The sequence below is a fragment of the Sitophilus oryzae genome, unplaced genomic scaffold (assembly GCF_002938485.1).
Source record: "Sitophilus oryzae breed Bouriz unplaced genomic scaffold, Soryzae_2.0 scaffold_1420_pilon_pilon, whole genome shotgun sequence".
Taxonomy (NCBI): Eukaryota; Metazoa; Arthropoda; class Insecta; order Coleoptera; family Curculionidae; genus Sitophilus; species Sitophilus oryzae.
The window spans coordinates 1,059,780-1,081,777 of NW_022146083.1; the positions used below are offsets into that span (position 1 = coordinate 1,059,780).

The 21,998-nt window shown below is 31.8% G+C and overlaps 1 protein-coding gene across 1 annotated transcript in view; it reads right to left on the reverse strand.

Moving 5' to 3' along the window:
• Positions 1-21,998, reverse strand: part of LOC115876167 (von Willebrand factor A domain-containing protein 8) — a 41,828-nt gene that overhangs the window by 12,925 nt on the left and 6,905 nt on the right. The window contains exons 6-8 of the mRNA XM_030891852.1: positions 2,044-2,202; positions 1,790-1,976; positions 457-799 (exon numbers count right to left, since the gene is read on the reverse strand). Coding sequence (XP_030747712.1) covers positions 457-799; positions 1,790-1,976; positions 2,044-2,202 — 689 coding nt within the window. The remainder of the gene's footprint in view (positions 1-456; positions 800-1,789; positions 1,977-2,043; positions 2,203-21,998) is intronic.

The following is a 21,998-nucleotide window of genomic DNA, read 5'->3' on the forward strand; positions in this document are numbered from 1 at the left end:
CGCCGTTCGAATACATATCATTCGCAAAGTTTAGTGCCAGAACTAGGTTCTTCTGATCTAGAGACTATATATTCATTCCGGAGAATCTATAATGGTTGTCAGAAAATGTGTCGTTTTATTTTTTTTTGAAACGGTTGTATGTTTCCAAATTTCTCTACCGACATTATGATCTGCAGTTAAGTACGTCACACTTTGACATTAGATAGCACATACTAATTTCAATCTCAACTTAAGACTATTTTCGAACAATAGTGTATTGTTTTATTAGGAGTAAAAATTATAGTTTTTTTGACGATGCTGTACATTTGAAGGACCATCGTAAAGCTATTCCGACGTTACAACAATTTTTTTTCGCAAAATAACCTCATGAGCGTGTTTCTGGGGTCGAACTATACTACCAATTAAAACATTTCTTTTATTTCTGGGACACCCTGTATAAGAACAAAAATATTTTACCTATGCAATACTGATAACGTGCTAGGATGTATTCTATGGATCCCATCCAATACTGCAATTTTACCGCTCAAAGCTGCTTTAACAAGGGGCGAGAATGTCCAGACTGTGTCACCATTATCCAGGGTTGTTCTCTGCTGAAGCAGATCTCTGGAAGTCATATCTTGGTACAGCACTATGTTTTCTAGCTGTCGGTTTATTCCGCCTGCCATTTGTTTTAAGAGCATGGTTTTCCCTGATCCGCTTGGACCGATCAAGCAGAAATCAGCTGACTGGACTGTTTGAAGCATTGAGTTGAGTACGTTCTGTTGGTATTCGGTGTTAACATACTCATCGGTTTTATTTGCTTTAATAAACCAAAGAAAAGAATAAGCAAAACATGTGTAATAAAGGTTTTTTTAACTATTATAGTCCATAAACTAATGTCGATTTTGAAAATAGCTAAGTGTCATTACAAAATTGCCATGGCGACACCAACCGTCTTGATTGCCATTGTACTGAAAAATCGCTTTTTATTCAAAGTTTGAGCCAGATAGGTATAGGAAACCCTAATATACAGGGTTGTTCACCACATACGACACGGAGTATTGTAGCTAAACGATGAGATTTTTACAAATTGTAAGTTTGGGGTTCGTTGAAGGACTATTAGAGCTACAATTTAAACATATTTTTACAAGATACAGAGTGTCCCAAATAAATAAAAAATATCAAAGTTGTATTTTTTTAAATGGAATAAAATTTTTTAGTAAAGTTTATTTCTCTGGCTTAAAAGTCAGCAAAAGAATTAATTCTGAAAAGTAATATACAGGGTGTTGACAAACTTTTTATTGTAGCATGCATATTTAAATATCTTTAAATATCTCAAAAACCAAAGCTTTTAAACATATTAAACCCTTATAATAAATGCCTTATTTTATGGTCAAAAACCCAAAAAATTATATAAAATACCGGGTGTTCCATAAGAAAAAATATAACTTTGGTATGGATCTTAGTTCTGGCACACCCTGTACATTTGAAAAAAAAATTATACTTATTGCCTCCTCACATATACTCATAAAATATTTTGTTTCTACATCTTTCCGTTTTCGTATAATCAACTGAGGCGCATGAGGTGCGCCAACCTTTTTTTCTGAAATTTTAAATTACACCATTTAAAAATAATTTGTATTCAATATAAAAATAAATTACAACCAACTGGCAGTAAGCGCCATTAAAAAATTACAAAAGGGCTTGACTTCGCTAAAATTATTATCGAGTGTCATTCCCCAGCCGTCTTTGACGCCGTTTTTTTTTTGACGGTATGGAATTATGGATACATTTTGAACTATATACTCACTTTCTTTAGCAAATGCTGTAATTATTTTACTCATGAAAGCTGGGCTTTTTGCAAAACTGTCTTCTGACGGAATTTCAATAAATGTCTTCAGTAAAGATTCAACATTCTCTATATTATCATTGAGAAAGATCTTGTATGGATAGAGGCGATAAAATATATCGTAAACTGAAAGCTCTGGATAACTATTCTAAAAAATAAAATATTCTGAATTTTGACTGTTATAATAGTTTACCTCAAATTGAAAAAAAAATTACTAGAATTTTTGCGGCTAGTATCAAGTTTTCCACGGGAAAATCTGGAAGGTTTAGAGATTTCGTTTCTTTGTTGAGCAGAGCGAAGGCACATGAGAGCAGTTTATCGATTTTTTCTTGAGAGACGTCTTTGGCTAAATAAGTTAATTCTCTATGCCATTCCTAAAAAATAAATAATAAAAATTGAGAATACATTTGGTCATGTATGTGCTCCCGATTATCAAAGTTAAGCATTGTTAGACGATACGTGTAATTGGATAAGTGTACTAAAAAGATAGCTAGAATTTATAACTAATGGTTTATACAGGGTGAGTTTTCTACGATGGGTAAAAATTCTCTATACAGGGTGGTCCAAACTGTATTCCTGAAACTTCGGCAGCATATTCTGTAGATAAAAATAAAAAAAACAAAGTGAAAAAGTTACTCGTAGCGATTTTTACCAAGAGACCTTTTTTACGTAAAAAAACTCCATAAATGTATATTTTTTTACTCAGTAATTTTATACAGGTACGGACAAAAAGTTATTTTTACACGGCGCCCTCTACAAGTAGGACTCATATTGATATCAAAATCAAATTTCTCATATCAAAAAACTCCCAGGTACCAATTTTCATCCAAATACTGATGTTACTTCAGAAATTATTTGGAAAAAATCGAAATAAAAATTAAACTTCTACACCCTGTATCTTCGAAACGAAGCATTTTAGGACATACATTTATACGAACTTTTTTACATATTTTTATCTGCAGAATATGTGGCCGAAGTTTCCGGAATACAGTTCGGACCACCCTGTATATGTGTATCTCGGAAGCTACTGGAGATAGAGTCGGTTAAATGAGGAAAGAATTGCAGTTTTGTGGGGTTATAAATATGCATGGTATATAAATTTTGGCTATTTTAAAGATTGTTCCTAATTCCATTGTAATCTATTTTAGACAAAAAGTTTTCAGATAAAAGTTGTAGATAATCACATAATGAGTTTGTGTTCTCCGATTTTTTCTAAAGCTTGTCATTTTTGACATATGACACAAACATATGTTTTTTTTAATGGAAACCATTAGTTAGCCTCATAAAAAGCGCAAACCTCATAAAAAGCGCCATTTTTTAAGCTTTTCAGCGATATAAGCTATATGTTTTTTTCGAAAAATTACTAAGTTATAGCCAATTCTTATCAATTTAAAACAATTTCACTTAGTTAGCCATGGAAACAAATTCAATCGTCGCCGTCGTTGCTCTCAGAAATGTGAATCTGTCACATCCAAACTTTGCAAATTAAAATAAACAAAAATTGTAAATATGAACTTTTTCAAAAACCTGAAAGGTGCATATTTATGACCCCACAAAACTGCCATAGAAAAAGCTGAATGTGTGTGGCTACCGGAGCTGTAAACTCACAGAAAACTTGAGTCATTTATTGATTTAAATCATTTTAATGACTTCTTTAAGTCATTTCATATTAAATCATTTTTTGAAAGCTGACTTAAAACTTAAAATTTAACTTATTTTGAAAATGATTTGTGATTTAAATTTTATTCCGAAATAAAAATAGTATTAAGTCATTAAATAACGCTTAAATCTTTTAAAATATGCAAGTCTTTTTAGAAAAGACCTTAAAGTCAGATTTTTATGACAAATTTTTAACAGGCTATTTTATTTGCTTGTAGTAGAAGCAAATAAAAAGTTAGTTTTTCAGAACTTGTTTTTATTATTGTGTATTGAGTCTGTTGTCTTTCAAGGGAATCTAGTGAATCCCCGACTTCATTATGTAGCCTGAAAAACGAACGAAAGACATTGATCTCAAATATATTAAAGAGTACCTTAAAATCCTTCAGCCCTTAGCTCAAAACATATCATCATTTTTTAATGGACATGTATTCGATGACATCTAAACTGTAAAGGTACATTCAGGCTGAGAGCGTCGCGTCGAGCGTCGCGTCCGGCGAAAGCTCTCATATATTTACCCATACTGTGAAAAAATACTTACTAGAAATACCTAAAAGCCGATCATGCAGATTTCTGTTTCTATATTGTGGCAATTTTACATTCCACAACGCGGCGCAAACGCGACGCTCGACGCTCTCAGCCTGAATGTACCTTAATGGATACATATAAAAATATAAATAAATACTACAAAATCGGTTACATTTTATAAAAAAAAACATATTTTTGTGTTTGTAGTTATTTTGAAAATTAACTGTTTTATTTTATGTGGTTTTAGACTCATTTGTATCTACAATAAATTAATAATATAGGCAATAAGAAAATCGGTAATAGAAGAAAATTTATTGTCTTATGAGTCTATTACGCTGTATTTTCGGGTCGCTCTCAGGGGTCGGGTAAAGACCGATCCTGTCGTGTTAAGCCATACCCAAAATGCCAAACACACGTGCTTTGATTAAGGCTTGATTAAGGTTTGCAGAGCTTCAGCGCTTGCCATAAAATAGCGAGCAATTTGATACAAAACTATATAAATTATATATCACTGTAATCACAAAACTTCAATTTATTTCTGTATTGTAACGGAATTTTAAATTATGTCTTTATTTTTGTGAAAATTTAATCCAAACATAAGGAATATTTTGTTGATGTTTGACTATCAAAATCTTAAAAATAAAGAAGTTGTCTAAAAATGTGCTGCAATACAGATATGGAAAAAAGATATTTTATGGAAAGCACTGTTCATTAAAATGTTGTATCCTATGTTATAGGGCTTGTTTCTCTCTACAATTTCCTGTCTCACAATGTACCGTTTGTGACCAGAAAGGGTTCATAGTTTCATAGTTGTCGATTTTTGAAAGAAATCAGTACTTGTATATTATTTCCTATATTTTTCATTTTATTGATTTTATGGAAAGCACTGTTCATTAAAATGTTGTATCCTATGTTATAGGGCTTGTTTCTCTCTACAATTTCCTGTCTCACAATGTACCGTTTGTGACCAGGAAGGGTTCATAATTTCATAGTTGTCGATTTTCGAAAGAAATCAGTACTTGTATATTATTTCCTATATTTTTTATTTTATTGATTTTATGGAAAGCACTGTTCATTAAAATGTTGTATCCTATGTTATAGGGCTTGTTTCTCTCTACAATTTCCTGTCTCACAATGTACCGTTTGTGACCAGGAAGGGTTCATAGTTTCATAGTTGTCGATTTTCGAAAGAAATCAGTACTTGTATATTATTTCCTATATTTTTCATTTTATTGATTTTATGGAAAGCACTGTTCATTAAAATGTTGTATCCTATGTTATAGGGCTTGTTTCTCTCTACAATTTCCTGTCTCACAATGTACCGTTTGTGACCAGGAACAGTTCATAATTTCATAGTTGTCGATTTTCGAAAGAAATCAGTACTTGTATATTATTTCCTATATTTTTTATTTTATTGATTTTATGGAAAGCACTGTTCATTAAAATGTTGTATCCTATGTTATAGGGCTTGTTTCTCTCTACAATTTCCTGTCTCACAATGTACCGTTTGTGACCAGGAAGGGTTCATAGTTTCACAGTTGTCGATTTTTGAAAGAAATCAGTACTTGTATATTATTTCCTATATTTTCATTTTATTGATTTTTTATGGAAAGATTTTATGGAAAGCACTGTTCATTAAAATGTTGTATCCTATGTTATAGGGCTTGTTTCTCTCTACAATTTCCTGTCTCACAATGTACCGTTTGTGACCAGGAAGGGTTCATAATTTTATAGTTGTCGATTTTCGAAAAGAAATCAGTACTTGTATATTATTTCCTATATTTTTTTCATTTTATTGATTTTATGGAAAGCACTGTTCATTAAAATGTTGTATCCTATGTTATAGGGCTTGTTTCTCTCTACAATTTCCTGTCTCACAATGTACCGTTTGTGACCAGGAAGGGTTCATAATTTTATAGTTGTCGATTTTTCAGAAAGAAATCAGTACTTGTATATTATTTCCTATATTTTTCATTTTATTGATTTTATGGAAAGCACTGTTCATTAAAATGTTGTATCCTATGTTCTAACGGCTGCTCGCCATGCGAGAAAGTCGTTTTTCGTCAAAGTTTTCGCCAAGTTTTAATTGAAATCGAGTTCTAACAAATAAATCAACCCCAAGACACACAACTGTTGTCAGGACATAATTAAAACTAAAAATACAGTGTTAGTTACGATCTAAAAATGTCTTTATTTGCTTATTAATATTTAATAGTTTATATAAAAGCTGTATTGTGACTTAATGGTGGCATCTGACATCATAAAATTATAAAACACGGAAATGCTTGTTTCTCTTTACAATTTCTGTCTCACAATGTACCGTTTGTGACCAGGAAGGGTTCATAATTTTATAGTTGTCGATTTTCGAAAGAAATCAGTACTTGTATATTATTTCCACAATATTTTTCATTTTATTGATTTTATGGAAAGCACTGTTCATTAAAATGTTGTATCCTATGTTATAGGGCTTGTTTCTCTCTACAATTTCCTGTCTCACAATGTACCGTTTGAATGACCAGGAAGGGTTCATAATTTTATAGTTGTCGATTTTCGAAAGAAATCAGTACTTGTATATTATTTCCTATATTTTTACATTTTATTGATTTTATGGAAAGCACTGTTGGATTAAAATGTTGTATCCTATGTTATAGGGCTTGTTTCTCTCTACAATTTCCTGTCTCATAAAATGTACCGTTTGTGACCAGGAAGGGTTCATAGTTACCTATTTATATTGTTAGAAAAATACTCCAATTGCAAATAAACTATGAACCATACAAATGTAGTCACAGTTGTCGATTTTTGAAAGAAATCAGTACTTGTATATTATTTCCTATATTTTTCATTTTATTGATTTTATGGAAAGCACTGTTCATTAAAATGTTGTATCCTATGTTATAGGGCTTGTTTCTCTCTACAATTTCCTGTCTCACAATGTACCGTTTGTGACCAGGAAGGGTTCATAATTTTATAGTTGTCGATTTTCGAAAGAAATCAGTACTTTATATGTATATTATTTCCTATATTTTTCATTTTATTGATTTTATGGAAAGCACTGTTCATTAAAAATGTTGTATCCTATGTTATAGGGCTTGTTTCTCTCTACAATTTCCTGTCTCAAAATGTACCGTTTGTGACCAGGAAGGGTTCATAGTTTCACAGTTGTCGATTTTTGAAAGAAATCAGTACTTGTATATTATTTCCTATATTTTCATTTTATTGATTTTATGGAAAACACTGTTCATTAAAATGTTGTATCCTATGTTATAGGGGCTTGTTTCAGAAAGAAATCAGTACTGTATATTATTTCCTATATTTTTCATTTTATTGATTTTATGGAAAGCACTGTTCATTAAAATGTTGTATCCTATGTTATAGGGCTTGTTTCTCTCTACAATTTCCTGTCTCACAATGTACCGTTTGTGTCCAGGAAGGGTTCATAGTTTCATAGATGTCGATTTTAGAAAGAAATCAGTACTTGTATATTATTTCCTATATTTTTCATTTTATTGATTTTATGGAAAGCACTGTTCATTAAAATGTTGTATCCTATGTTATAGGGCTTGTTTCTCTCTACAATTTCCTGTCTCACAATGTACCGTTTGTGTCCAGGAAGGGTTCATAGTTTCATAGATGTCGATTTTAGAAAGAAATCAGTACTTGTATATTATTTCCTATATTTTTCATTTTATTGATTTTATGGAAAGCACTGTTCATTAAAATGTTGTATCCTATGTTATAGGGCTTGTTTCTCTCTACAATTTCCTGTCTCACAATGTACCGTTTGTGTCCAGGAAGGGTTCATAGTTTCATAGATGTCGATTTTAGAAAGAAATCAGTACTTGTATATTATTTCCTATATTTTTCATTTTATTGATTTTATGGAAAGCACTGTTCATTAAAATGTTGTATCCTAAGTTCTAACGGCTGCTCGCCATGCGAGAAAGTCGTTTTTCGTCAAAGTTTTCGCCAAGTTTTAATTGAAATCGAGTTCTAACAAATAAATCAACCCCAAGACACACAACTGTTGTCAGGACATAATTAAAACTAAAAATACAGTGTTAGCTACGATCTAAAATATTTGTTTTATTCTGGGAGAATATTATTTTAAATTTATTAAAAGATATTTTGCTACGATCTAAAAAAATGTCTTTATTTGCTTATTAATATTTAATAGTTTATATAAAAGCTGTATTGTGACTTAATAGTGGCATCTGACATCATAAAATTATAAAACACGGAAATAAATTATTGATTACTACCAAGAAGTGTTCATTTTTGAAGTAAAACTTCTTTACGCGCGGTGGGAGTAAAAATTCAAGGCCGTGACACATGAGCTAGCGTCACAAAAGTGGTAGTACTTTATGTCACTTAAACACCAAAATAATTAGTTTTTTGCACTACAATAACAAATAATACCAAAAATCAACCGACAAAATATGAATACAGAATCTAACCCAATATCTAAGTATGTACAGCTGATGAAGTAAACAAAAGTCCGCCCGTAGGCTGATCTTTTATAGAGGGCATTGGGTGAAACATTTAGACCCTTAAATATTGGAATTAAAGAACATAAAGATTATTTAAGAAAGGGGCATTTTCACAAATCTAAGATTTGTCGGCATTCATGGGACACAGGGCACAGAATAAATTTTAATAACGCCAAAATTATAATGAAATAAGCGACAGTCTCTAAAAGAAAAATAAAAGAGGCTTTTTTAATACAATCTAATAAAAATAAACGCAACAGAAAAATACTCGAAATGAAAGAGCTAAAATTGCACAAATAAAATACTAGATGGCGCGACAATATTATAATCAGAATATAATTGGAAATTTTGAACTTTCGGTTTTAGATCGACGACACGTCGACGGCCTTGAAGCTCCCCTAAACGTGCACAGTTGCCAGATTCAAAAAGACCTTTAATTGGCATCCCATTCTTTTTCTGGTGTATAATAGTTTCTTTCTATTCTTCTTTTCTTGTCAGACACACTTATGTTAATTATTCGTTTGGCTTTTAAAATAGTTTTTAGTATATTATTACAAAAAATATACTCAAAAAATACATTTTTAATATACACTACCTTATATTGTTAACTAAGAAAATACCTTTAATTACCTTTAAAAATATACAGGGCGACTGATAGTGATATTTATTAATGCTGGAACGTTAGTAATGAAATATAAGTTTAATAATAATGGAAATAATTTATTAAAATACAGTAGCACACAACAAATCTTTATAAAAAAACGCAAGTATACCAAATTTGGGCCCAATCGAAATCGAGGAAATGATATAATATTATACTCCTACTATACTCCACTCGATATGCTTCAAGGTACCATAATATTACAATGTCACCGAAGATCCGTAGTATACCAAGTTTAAGCCCAATCGATCGTCAGGAAATGGTATCGTAATATGGTACTACATTATGGAACCTCTTGATATACTTCACGGTACCATAATATTGCAATGTACTTCATATAATAATCAAACATACGCAAGTATATATCAAATACAAACCCAATCGAACGTCAGGAAGTGGTATCATAATGTAGTACTATAGAAGGTACCAATTTATATGCTCCATGGTACCATAATATTACAGTGTTACTAAAGATAAGTAGAATACCAAGTTTAAGCTCAATCGAACGCCATGTATCGTAATATGGTACTATATTATAGTATACTATTTCCCATATAAAATGACAGCGATCTTCATTTCATAGAAATCGCTAATGCTGTTTTTCCCCGATCATACGGTATAAAGTATGAACACAATTAATTGAACGTCAGGAAGTGGTATCATAATAGTAGAACAATACTTATTACATTGTCGCCGAATTACAATCAAAATTCAGGATTCAATTACAATCAAACGTCAGGAACTGATTGTAATTCAGCTCGTAAGCTTTAACCCCAACCTAACATGGTAAGTTAAATACGTAAACCTGACTTAAACGTTTGAAAAAAGAGCACTGATCTATTTTAATATGTTTAAATGATGTAGCAAATTTGAAGGTAAGCTTTATCAGGAAGTATTACAATATGAATTACACAATGGCAACACTGCACAAAATTCTTTTAAATTTCGTTTGTAGAAAACTATTTTCTTTTAAATTTATCGCCCTCTATTATGTAGTAGCGAAACTACCGCATCAAAATATCTGATTTGGAGACAGGCTTTAAAAGCCTGTCTCCTTTTGATACCTACAATTTTATACATGTAACAAGGCTTCTGTTGCGTAGTTAGATATTCTGTGATGTTAGTAATGTATGGCAATCGCTTCTTTGATTTTAAAGAACATAACATACGTAAAAATTAAAAATAATCATACAGAAAGTTAGAGGCTTTTTGGTTTTACCTTATTAAGTAATTGTTATCAGGTAGTAACTGTTAATTTTGAAGTTTAACTTGATATAATGTCATTTTAACAGAACGTCAACGGTTTTTGTAGACGTATCTGTTTTAAAAAACTAAAGTGTTCTCGAATAGTTGAATTTAAATATTTTAAATAGTTTTTTTCTTTATCTTTGTATTTTTTTTTGCTTCCGACGACGGAAAGAGATACACTTTCCGAAACGTTAAGCGTTTTTTTGTTCGTTAGGGAAATTTGTATAACTATAAACCTAACTTCTGACAAGTAGTTTCCGTTTTAATCCAGTAATATTACGATTTAAACCCGACAAATTTCAGAAAGTTTTGAAAATTGGTAGGTATGTTGGGGATAGCATGAGGATTACTAAACCGAAAAGTTCCCACCCTTAAATAGTGTGCGTCATCCCCCAGCACATCGTTTCTACCCCCATTTTTAGTTTTTTTAGATAATCTCGGCAACGGTGCAATTCTCGACAAAAATACCTATATAGAAAATTGTTCGTTATAAAATTCTCTATCAAAAATTACACTTTTTTTCTAAAGTTAATAATAAAGTGGCAAATAGGGCGCAAATATAAGGGTTGGTTATGACTAGCACTATCTGCAGTTCAATCTAATTTAAAGTTTAATGTTTAACGCTAACAAAAAATAGTAACCACTAAATTATACTAAGAATTTTAATATACGTTCTTGTCTCACACTCTTTGGAGCGTCCTATGTGGGCTAGAAAGCTGAAATTCGGAATGTATGTGTAGAGAATGATATTTTGACGACGTTTCGTGTACTATGATGGAGTTTCACATCATCATATTTGGTATGTCGATAGATCGGACCAAGGCCAACTTAACCGTGTACGACACATGATGTCAGAAACGTCAAAAGTTAATGCCACGTCGGAAAGTCGTCGGAAAAGATGGAGAAGACGTTTCGTTTACATTTTCATCAGGGTGAGACTAAAGATTTGATACTGAAGAAAAATGCGGGTCGATTTTGGCATAATTGGGGACGGGCTACAGGATGACGCCCTCGACGTTTCGAACCGATGTCTCTAAATGGACGAAATCATCAGGATTTTTCTTAATTATGGGTCCATTGGAACCAAATTGGATAGAGGTACTCGAATGAATTCCTCAGACGGACAGACGGTCATTTTAATATAAATTTTGTAAAAGTGAATCAAAATATTTATTAATTTTTAATTTATTACTTTTTCAACATCTCAAACTACACTTTTTCAAATATGTTCTTCAAATTCTTCAGTTTAATAGCTGTTAGTAAGAAGTTTGACTTCAAATTTAAAATGTCTGAACTTGACATATGGTATGTCATTCTCATTTTCTATCACATAAAGTAAAAAAAAATACTGAAAGGTACCATTTTTTTTTAAATCAAAAGTTACAGTAATTTCTGGTAAAACAGAAAGTTACTGAAAACAACTGAATACGTCAATCAATTTCACTTTGTATCATATGCTAACATATCAAATTTCGTTTTATTTATCTGAAAAAATAAGAAAGTTATATAAAATAAAAATAGAAAAGTAAAGTTGGACAATTTCAAAACACTGTTAACCAGAAGGTAACAAACGAAATTGGAAGAATACGATAAGTCCACATAAAGGAGAAAATAAAAAAGTTACAGAGGTAAGCCATTTTTGAAAAACACCCGGTATATAGTATTAAAGACAAGTCAATGACATCTGAATAGTAATTATCTTCATTGTCTTTTATTAATTAATAAATTAGGTTTTATTTCATGAAAGAAAATCTCAATCTATCGATTAAAATGCCGCTTTACAATAGACCATTTTAAGCATGTTACAGTTCCATTTTTATAGCAGATATTGTAAATCGCAGGGTAATAAACTGTCTTTTAGTTAGCTGTATATTATTCGTTCATGTCACTTCCAGCATGCTACATTGTTAGTATTCGCTTGCAATTTTAATTCAACGTAGAAATGAATTTAATAGAAAATACTGCCGCTTTTCCTTTTTTTTTGAACTGAAATGTTATGACATTTTTACTAGTGAAAAATTAGAGTTATATCTCGTAGTTTTTCTTTTGCAAATAAATATAAACTCGTACTTTAATTTAAATTTGATGGTTATGCTTAGTTTCCATAATAAATTCGTTATTATTCTGCTAATCTAACATATAAGGCTGTGGAAAACAAAACTTTAGTTTACGTCAGTTGACAACCTGCCATTTAAGTTTCCAATTTGCTTGATAAGTTGAAAAATGTTGTTAAAAGCACTGGAGTGTAGCGCTGGAAAGTGATTGCTTGAAGTAAGCACTGTTTTTTTATTAATATTTTAATTTTGGTAGAAGAAAAATGTTAAAGGGATAAGAAGTGCTAAGAATTCAACTAGATTTTTGAATACCTAATGGTTTTGAGAAATTAAAAATGACAGTTTCTTTTTGCGATTTTTTGCGATAGTAATCTTTTTAATGTTAGGTACTTCAAATGTACAGGGTGGGTCAAATTCGACGCTTTTAAATGGAAACACCCTTTTCTATAGGAGATAGACGAAAACTAATATCGGTGTCTGGAGCTCAATTTTTGTCAAAAACATGATGGGGAAAACCGCATATCGATATCTGTTACCGTTTCGTAGTTACGGGGTGTTTTTCAAAAATATAAATTTTTAACAAATCGCTGTAACTTTTTTGCTACCGTAAAATGGGGTGAATAGAAACATAGGGGTGAATAGAAACAAAATTTCTGAAAAAAATTAAATCACGATTAAAAATATTCAAAGTAAAAAGAGTCGACATATCTAATTTTTCTATCATTGGTAATACACAATAAAATGTAAAAACTATATTTTTATCTGTGGCAGGACTGTTTCTGTCAATCAGCTGATCAATAAATGTGAGATCGATTTATCACCTATTTTGTATGGCGCGAAAACTTTATAAATAAAATATTTATTTTTAAAGTAATACATAAGCTGGTACATGTAAGTTGTTATATTATATGTATTGTTAATTATTGTTAAACCTACTTAAATATGTAATAATTTACTGTTTCTAACCACCTTGTTGGAAATAGAATAGATAAAAACCTTAACATCAATGTGTGTTTCTATTCTCCCGAATAGAAGGTGAATAGAAACACAAATGTTATTTTTATTTAATATTTAATTATATTATATTATTTATATGTATACGCTTATATTAAATTATATGTATACGCAAAGAACAAACAAAGACCAATGTTTTAAAATATTCGGGAACATAATACCACATTTTTATCAACCGGTATATCGCTAATAGCCTACGAAACTGTTTCTATTCACCCCATTTTACGGTATGTAAAATTTTGTATTTTTATGAAAACATTTCCAAAGCACCTTTTTAAGTAGAATTTAATGGTTTAAGTAAAAAAAAATTAAAATTAATAGTTTAAGAATTATCAACAGAAAATTTGATTTTTTATATGGGACACCCTGATATTTTTAATTTATTGAAAAGAATTTAAAATTACCTTTCCAAAAATATAACACACTTGATATTTTGCTCGATTCCTCTTCGAGATATAGAGTATATAAAAATTCGCCCGCTTTAAATAAGTAGGCTTTGAACGGCACCGGCTGGGGGTGAAAGATACCCTCTCACAACTGCTAAGTATTTCTAATTCTTGTCTAGATTATACGGAAGAATAAGGAACCTTTATTCTTCGGCAAATGTATCCATAGGATTAGATGCATAGGCACTAAGTCAGGCGGCCTCGACGGCCAACGGCTAGGATCTTGGTTAGCTATTCAATTATTCTTGAAATTGGCTGCAAAAATTTGCTGATAACTTCAGCGTTCAGAGGCGATCCATCGTCCTGCTGGGAAAATATGTTTTCGAGTTCCATTAAGGGCATATCACCAATAAGGGGTCCAAAGCCTACTAGTTAAAAGTGGCCCACTTTCTGTATTTCGAAGGGGAACAAAATATCAGGTATGCTATATTTTTCGAAAGGTAATTTTAAATTCTTTCCAGTTAATTAAGAATATAGAGGGTGTCCCAAATAAAAAATCAATTTTTCTGTTGATCATTCTTAAATTTTTAATTAAAAAAAAATACTTGAACCATTAAATTCTACGTAAAAAGATGCTTTGGAAATGTTTTCATAGAAATATAAAATTTTCCATAGTAAAAAAGTTTGGTTTTAAACGATTTGTTAAAAATGCACATTTTTGAAAAACACCCCGTAACTCCGTAACGGTAACAGATATTGATGTGCGGTTTTCACCATCATGTTTTTGATAAAAATTGAGCTCCAGCCACCGATATTAGTTTTCGTCTATCTCCTATAGAAAAGGGTGTTTCCATTTAAAAGCGTCGAATTTGACCCACCCTGTACAAGTTAACATGAGAAAGATTTTTTAAAATATAGCGCTCTACGGCCAAAGAAACTGGTCAAACTGATTTACTAAGGTTAATTATACAGGATTTTGATGTAAATAATATACTGTGTGATATAAAAATTGCAACACCCAGTATTCGGGTACGTCTCAAAAGTGGCTTTATTTTTTCAGATAAACCAACCAAAACTTCTTTATTTAAAAAAAAACGAGATTTGTATGTTAGTATATGACATAAATTAGGATTAATTGACGTATTCAATTGCTTTTCGTCACTTCCTGTTTTACCGTAAATGACTATTATTATTATTTATTCGATAGAAAATTACATTCTAAATAGAATGACATATATGAAAAAGCAAAATAAAAACACTAAATCACCACAATACACCAAAACACTTTTACTTTTACACTGGACGCGCGTTTCGCTAACCTTGTTAGCATCATCAGAAGATGATTATAAACTGACCTAACCTAATGAATCATATAATACTGTTGAACATAAAATGGCTAGTTTAAATTTCTTAGTTCATAGATTACTTAGTTTTCCACTTTCCAGCGAAAGATATGAAATAGAAAGAGATTACATTAGGAGTGTAGCCGAGTGTAATGGATATTCTCCTTCACTAGTTGATAAAATAATTAGAAAACGTAGGTATAGGTTAATGATTTCTGAAAATTCGACTTTTCAAGTGGAGAAGGATACGTCAAATTATTTTTCAATATCGTTTGATAGAGAGTTATCCCGTGGTCTAAAAGGAATTTTTAAGAATGTCAATTATAAACTTGTGTATAGTGCTAATAATAAATTACAACAATTATTAGGTAATTCAAAGGATACAACACCTCCACTGGAAAGGTCGGGTATTTATGAGATTTCTTATAAAGATTGTAATCAGAAATATGTTGGGCATACTAGAAGATCAATATTAACTAGATTTAAAGAACATTTAGCTCAGATAATATATGGTAGACCGTATAAATCTTGCGTTGCCAAACATATTGTTGATAAAGAACATTGTATAGATCTTAATAATTTAAAATTAATTAAACAAGTCTCAAATTACAGGTAATTAGATGCATATGAGAGCGTCAGAATTAATAAATGTAAAGATAGTATGAATAGAGACAACGGTCCAATTCCTTCAAGTTCTTTGTTCCTACTACTCTAGTGGCGGAAATTTAACTGTTACGCTCGGTGGGCTCTGACTCGGTTGGTTAGATCTTGCCACGCCCACTCGGTGCCCACTGAGCGAGTATATAAACGCTCAACTTGTAGATCCTATTTTAGTTTATAATCATCAAAATTCAGTTTATAATCATCTGCTGATGATGCTAACATGGTTAGCGTAACGCGCGTCCAGTGTAAAAGTAAAAGTGTTTTGGTGTATTGTGGTGATTTAGTGATTTTATTTTGCTGTGTAACACCAAAGGTTCCCACCCTCAACTGTAATATCATATGCCAACTTTTGGCATTTTCGCTTAAAACAAAACCGTATTTTAATTTTTAATCAAGAAGCCTTGAAAAAATAAATTTGATCGTCTAATATTTTTCGTGTCCTGTCCTGGCCGCTTAAAATATGCCCAAATCGTATTTTTAGCCATATCTCATTTTTTTCAAATGGAACAGGGGTGGCTCATATGCGAAAATGTCAGAAGTTGACATATGATATGTCATTCGGTCATTTTCTACGAAACAAATTAAAAAAATCGAAGATACCATTTAAAAATCAAAAGTTGTATTCATTTCCGGTGAAACAGGAAGTGACCGAAACTAATTGAATATGTCAATCAATTTCACTTCAACAATAAAATCAATACAACAAATATTAAATTACTAGAATTAAATTAAACAATAAAGGATTCTTAAAAGAAACGAATAATGTCAATATCGATCTTCTCGATTAGAATCAATTGTGTAACAGCCGTAAAAAGAGTAAATACGTAGACAAGCCGCAAGCAGAGCACAAAACGAACCGATTAAATGCTGTGAGGGCTTCGATTGTGGTCTGTGGCCAATAAAATGAAGTTGCATGTCAGGCCACAACGTTCGTGTAAATTGTTCGCACAATAAGAATTCAATAGACAGAATTGCCTGTCGAAGGGCTAAATGGACGTTTTGTTTCGATAAGTAAACAAAGAGAATCCCCTTTCTTGAATTTGTTTAGGGAAAAGGAAATATCTATTTGAAATTAATGGTTTCTCATAAAGGAACTCTATCTTATAAAAATTATTTTATAGTTAACTCTAGTAATCATTCAACGACCCCAACATTCACAGTTTCTAAAAAATCGAATCGTTTAGCTATTCTTGGTAAGTATTTTTTTGTCACAACGGATTAAACAGCAAACGCTATGTCTAATCAATTTATATATTTTAGTCAATAATAATTATTCTTAGAAATATAACAAAAAACACCTTCTACAAATTAAAGTTCACTCTGTCACAGCTGTTTAGCAGTTTTAATATGTTAAGTAATTTTTGGAATATGTCAAAATACAGAGATTTATATCCTCTAATATACTATATTGTAACTACATATATTCCATGCCAATTAAACTTTTAGTTACGTAATCCAGAGCGCGATTTTTAAATTCAATCTTGCCACCCATTACCTAATTGATTGAATTATTGTTCGGCGCCGGGCTGCCTAACTGGAATTTAAATTTTCCGCTGGGGTTCAGGTGGTACCTCTGCTGTAAAACATGTCAAGTTGCCACATTTATTTATTTATTTTCTGACATTGTCATTCGTTTCGACACTTTAGTTTTGTATTGCGAGTTTTTGGTTTAAATGAATTGTTTTGTGATAATTTAAGCTTAAATTTTTTTACTAGCAGACCTTGCAGTCGAACATTGTTCTTTTTAAAACATATTTTAGTGCGAATTGTTTCTTCTTCTTATAGTACCATCTTCGAATGAAGGTTGGAAACAATCGCGGCGAAACACTGTCTATCCTGTGCTGCTCGAAACAGTTCGTGTGAGTTCAGTCCAGTCCAGTCTCATAAGTTTTTCAACCAAGAGTGCTTTCGTCTCCCAAGTCTTCTTCTGCCTTCTACCTTTCCTTCTATAATCAACTTCAGAAGATTTGCTCTGCTACTGCGCATGGCATGGCCTAGGTATGCTGTTTTTCGTTTTTTAAACGGTTTTATTTAGCTCGACCCGTGTGGTATTTATTTATTTGTTTGTTTATTTGGGTCAAAATTAGAAATTGAAATTTAAGTACCTTCCTGTTGTCAGATTGATCTGAAATTTGGTACACACCTTTAGTTCCGATGACAATACAATATTATATATAGCCGCTGGTACAAAATGGCGGATTTCATATTTTTCCACAACCTCCTCAATATGAGTATCAAATGAAAGGGCCACACTAGTAGAATACTGTGATTATGACAAAATTTAAATCCATGATGGACGTCGTTACAAAATGGCGTATTAGGTGAGGGCATGAGTAGTCGTGTCCAGAACAGTTGAGTCCAAGATTGTGTGACGTTAGAAGGACAGATAAAAAAAATAGGTGATTAGATGTACCTACGTAGTTAGCGGTAGCTTTGCCACCCAAGTCAAGGTAATAGGTTAAAACGTGCTGAAGACTGTATGGCATTAGGGTGGCTAAAAATGTAATGTCGCAAGCGTTTTCCCCTCAAGATTGGGCGCCTCTTGTTGTATATTATAGCCTTGCCCCTCTACTGAACCTCTGGGGGTCGACCGTTAAAATGTCCATTACTCGTGGGAACAACATGGAAACAATAATTAAAAAAACAAACAAAAATAAAAACGAAACTGCTACACAACGAAAAAGGCTCGAAAAGGCGAAAGAAAAGTATAGAACGAAACGTGCAAAAGAAAGTGAAAATGAAACCTATAGTCGACTACAGAAACGAAGAGAACGGTTAGCAACAGAAACACCTGAGCAACATGATGCCAGGTTAATAGCACAACGTGAGAGACAAAGGCAGCTGGTAGAGTCAGAAACACCTGAGCGTCATGAGTCCAGGCTAGCATCACAACGTGACAGACAGAGAGAGTTGTTAGCGGCAGAAACACCTGAGCGTCATGAGTCTAGGCTGGCATCACAACGAGAGAGACAAAGAGAGTTGTTAGCGTCAGAAACACCTGAGCGTCATGAGTCTAGGCTAGCATCAGAACGCGACAGAGAGAGAGAGAGAGAGAGTTGTTAGCGTCAGAAACACCTGAGCGTCAGATTGTAATAAATTATCAGGTAAAAAACCATGTAATAATGATGCACTAAATGAATTAAATAGAATGAGGAATATTCGGTAGGCATTTCCGTTAAATACTAAAAACTAGAAAATAAAAAATCGGTAAAAAACTTTTAAGTTAAACGGTTTTATCTTATGTGCACTGAAAACTAGAAAATAATAATAACAATTAGGTATTTTGAACTTCTAGTTCAGAAATATTTTAGTACTAGGCAGAATAGCTTTTAGGCATATTAGACTAAAATAAAAACGTGGGGCCCATTAACTATTGCTGTAATATTTTCTTCTATACTAAGTGTGGATTAGATCGACTTACTATAATCGTAACTGGAGATTTTGACAATCAATAACCAGCCGTGGCGGCTTCACCAGCGAACGCCGAGCTCATGATCTACCAAAGTATAAAGATATGCTTTGCCATAGGTAGGATTTCAGAGGGGCCCCACGTTTTTATTTTAGTCTAATATGCCTAAAAGCTATTCTGCCTAGTACTAAAATATTTCTGAACTAGAAGTTCAAAATACCTAATTGTTATTATTATTTTCTAGTTTTCAGTGCACATAAGATAAAACCGTTTAACTTAAAAGTTTTTTTACCGATTTTTTTATATTTGCAATTAATTCCCTTTCCTTGTTAAGCCTCCCAAGAACCTCTTTATTGTGTACATGATCTGTCCAGGGTATTTTCAAGAGTCTTCTGTAGATCCACATTTCAAAAGCTTCCAACCGTCTCATGGTGTTCTTGAAGAGTCTCAGGGTTGTCAGCGATAATCGCGGTATCGTCTGCATACCTAAGGTTGTTAATTGGACGCCATTTATTTTTATGCCAATGCCTTTATCTTGTAGGGCCTTATGGAATATATATCAGGAGTATATATTAAACAATAAGGGAGACAGTACACATCCCTGACGAACTCCACGTTGTACTGGTATTTCGTTTGTTTCGTCTTGCCCTAACCTTATGTATGCTGTTTGATTTCAATATAGTGTTTTTAAGAATTGGATATCGTTCTTGTCTAAACCTTTTTCTTGCAAGATGTTAAACAGCACTGTGTGTTCTATTTTATCAAAGGCCTTTTCGTAGTCGATGAAACAAATGTCTACGTCTTTTTGTTGGTCTCTACATTTCTGTAAGAGAATAGACAGGCCAAACATTGCTTCCCTGGTGCCTCATTCCTTCTCGAATTATTGTTTCAAGAAAGCTTAATAGTCGTAAAAAACTCATCACAACTTTATTAGAATATTTTGAAAAAGTGGTAGTAATGGCCTTTTATGTCCCAGTTTAAGTGCTGTTAAGAAGATGAGTTTTGTTGATGTAAATAATATCTGTTTATATATTTAGAAGTAATTTATTTTTGCTTCCTAAAATATTTTGATTAAAAGAAAATATGTAAAAGTGGGCAACACTGTGCCGGTCAAGCTTAATCACGCGACTAAAAGTTTATTTGATATGAACTATAGGTATATCCATTAAAGCAAAACTATTTAATATTAAATTTTTATTAAATTAATAATATACATTCGAAATAAAATATAATATTAGGTCTATATGTCACAAAAATAAAGACATCCAATTTATATGAAACCCAATTTAGATGACAGGTTTGATAAAGGTATTATTGGAACATTATACAAACAAAATCTAAAAATAATTTTCGTTCATGACATTGAAAAAGCATTAAAAAATTCTTGTTTAATATTCGGAATCATTTATTTGTTCTATATACCCTACCTTAAAATTAATCAAAAATACAAAAAATACGTTTTTCCGGCAAATATAATTTAATTATTTAGTCATGGTGTAGCCAAATACTTAGCAGATTTTCTCTTTGATATTTTTTATCCCTTGCCATCTAACCCTACTTTTTACATGCTGAAAAAGTTTAAAAAGAATTTTTGTAATTTGTCACTATGATAGTTGTTACATGACACATATTTTGACATACTTATGTCTTTCTATGAAATATTTCTATTATTGGACAGGCAGAATTGATTCCATGTACTGGGTTTGGTTTCTGGTTTGGGCAAATTGGTCTGTTTTAACAAAGAAAACCGATTTCCTGACTAGATAGAACAAAACCGACATAGATGTCATGGGCTCGATTTCTGAGACACGTTTGATGGTGTAAACCGCCTGTTGATATTTTCACTGCCATCAGAGATACGGGGTCTTTTTGAATTTTTTACCATTTTGAAAATGGCCCATAACTTTTTTATTCCGCGGAATAATAAAATTCTGTAAAAACGTTCTTAAGGCACTTTTTTAACTACAATCCAGTGACGTAGTTAGTTTTTTTCTATGCTTGCTCTTTTTCTCAGAAATAATAAAAAAAATAATTTTTTAAATAGAAATCATAGTTGGCTGTTAACTTAAAAAATTTTGTTGTTGTTTAACCCTTTCCAACGATATAAAGTTATGTGTATCTATTTCTAAGACTGAGAGAAATATTAGGTTTTTTATCTTTGTATCGAAGCGGGCCTTGATTTTGTGTGAACCTAGTTGCCTAATTATTTTTTTATCACAATTTAATATTCTATATCATTATTTATACATGATAATGCATAATTAAAGACTTTTGAAAAGGTAAATCAACGTTCTATATTAGTATTACCATTTACAATTAAAAAGCCAGGGTTACAACTGCACTATCAAATGGAGAATTTAGAGAAAATTGGAATGGAACAAGGGATCCCATATCTTGGCCTGCTAGATCCTGTGATGTAACCCCTTTCCACCTTTTTTATGGAGGAAATTAAAAGGCCTTACATATATGTAAGGAAAAAACCATTGGGACGAGATAAGAATTACAGAAGGCTACTAGGCAAGCTTTTGGTCTTATTACACCAGATCACCTATAATTTCCATTTAAAAAATTATATTTTTCATTATTTCTGATAAAAAGAGCAAGCATAGAAAAAAAACTGACTACGCCACTGGATTGTGGTTAAAAAAGTGCCTTAAGAACGTTTTTACAGAATTTTATTATTTCGCGACATACAAAAGTTATGGGCAATTTTCCAAATGG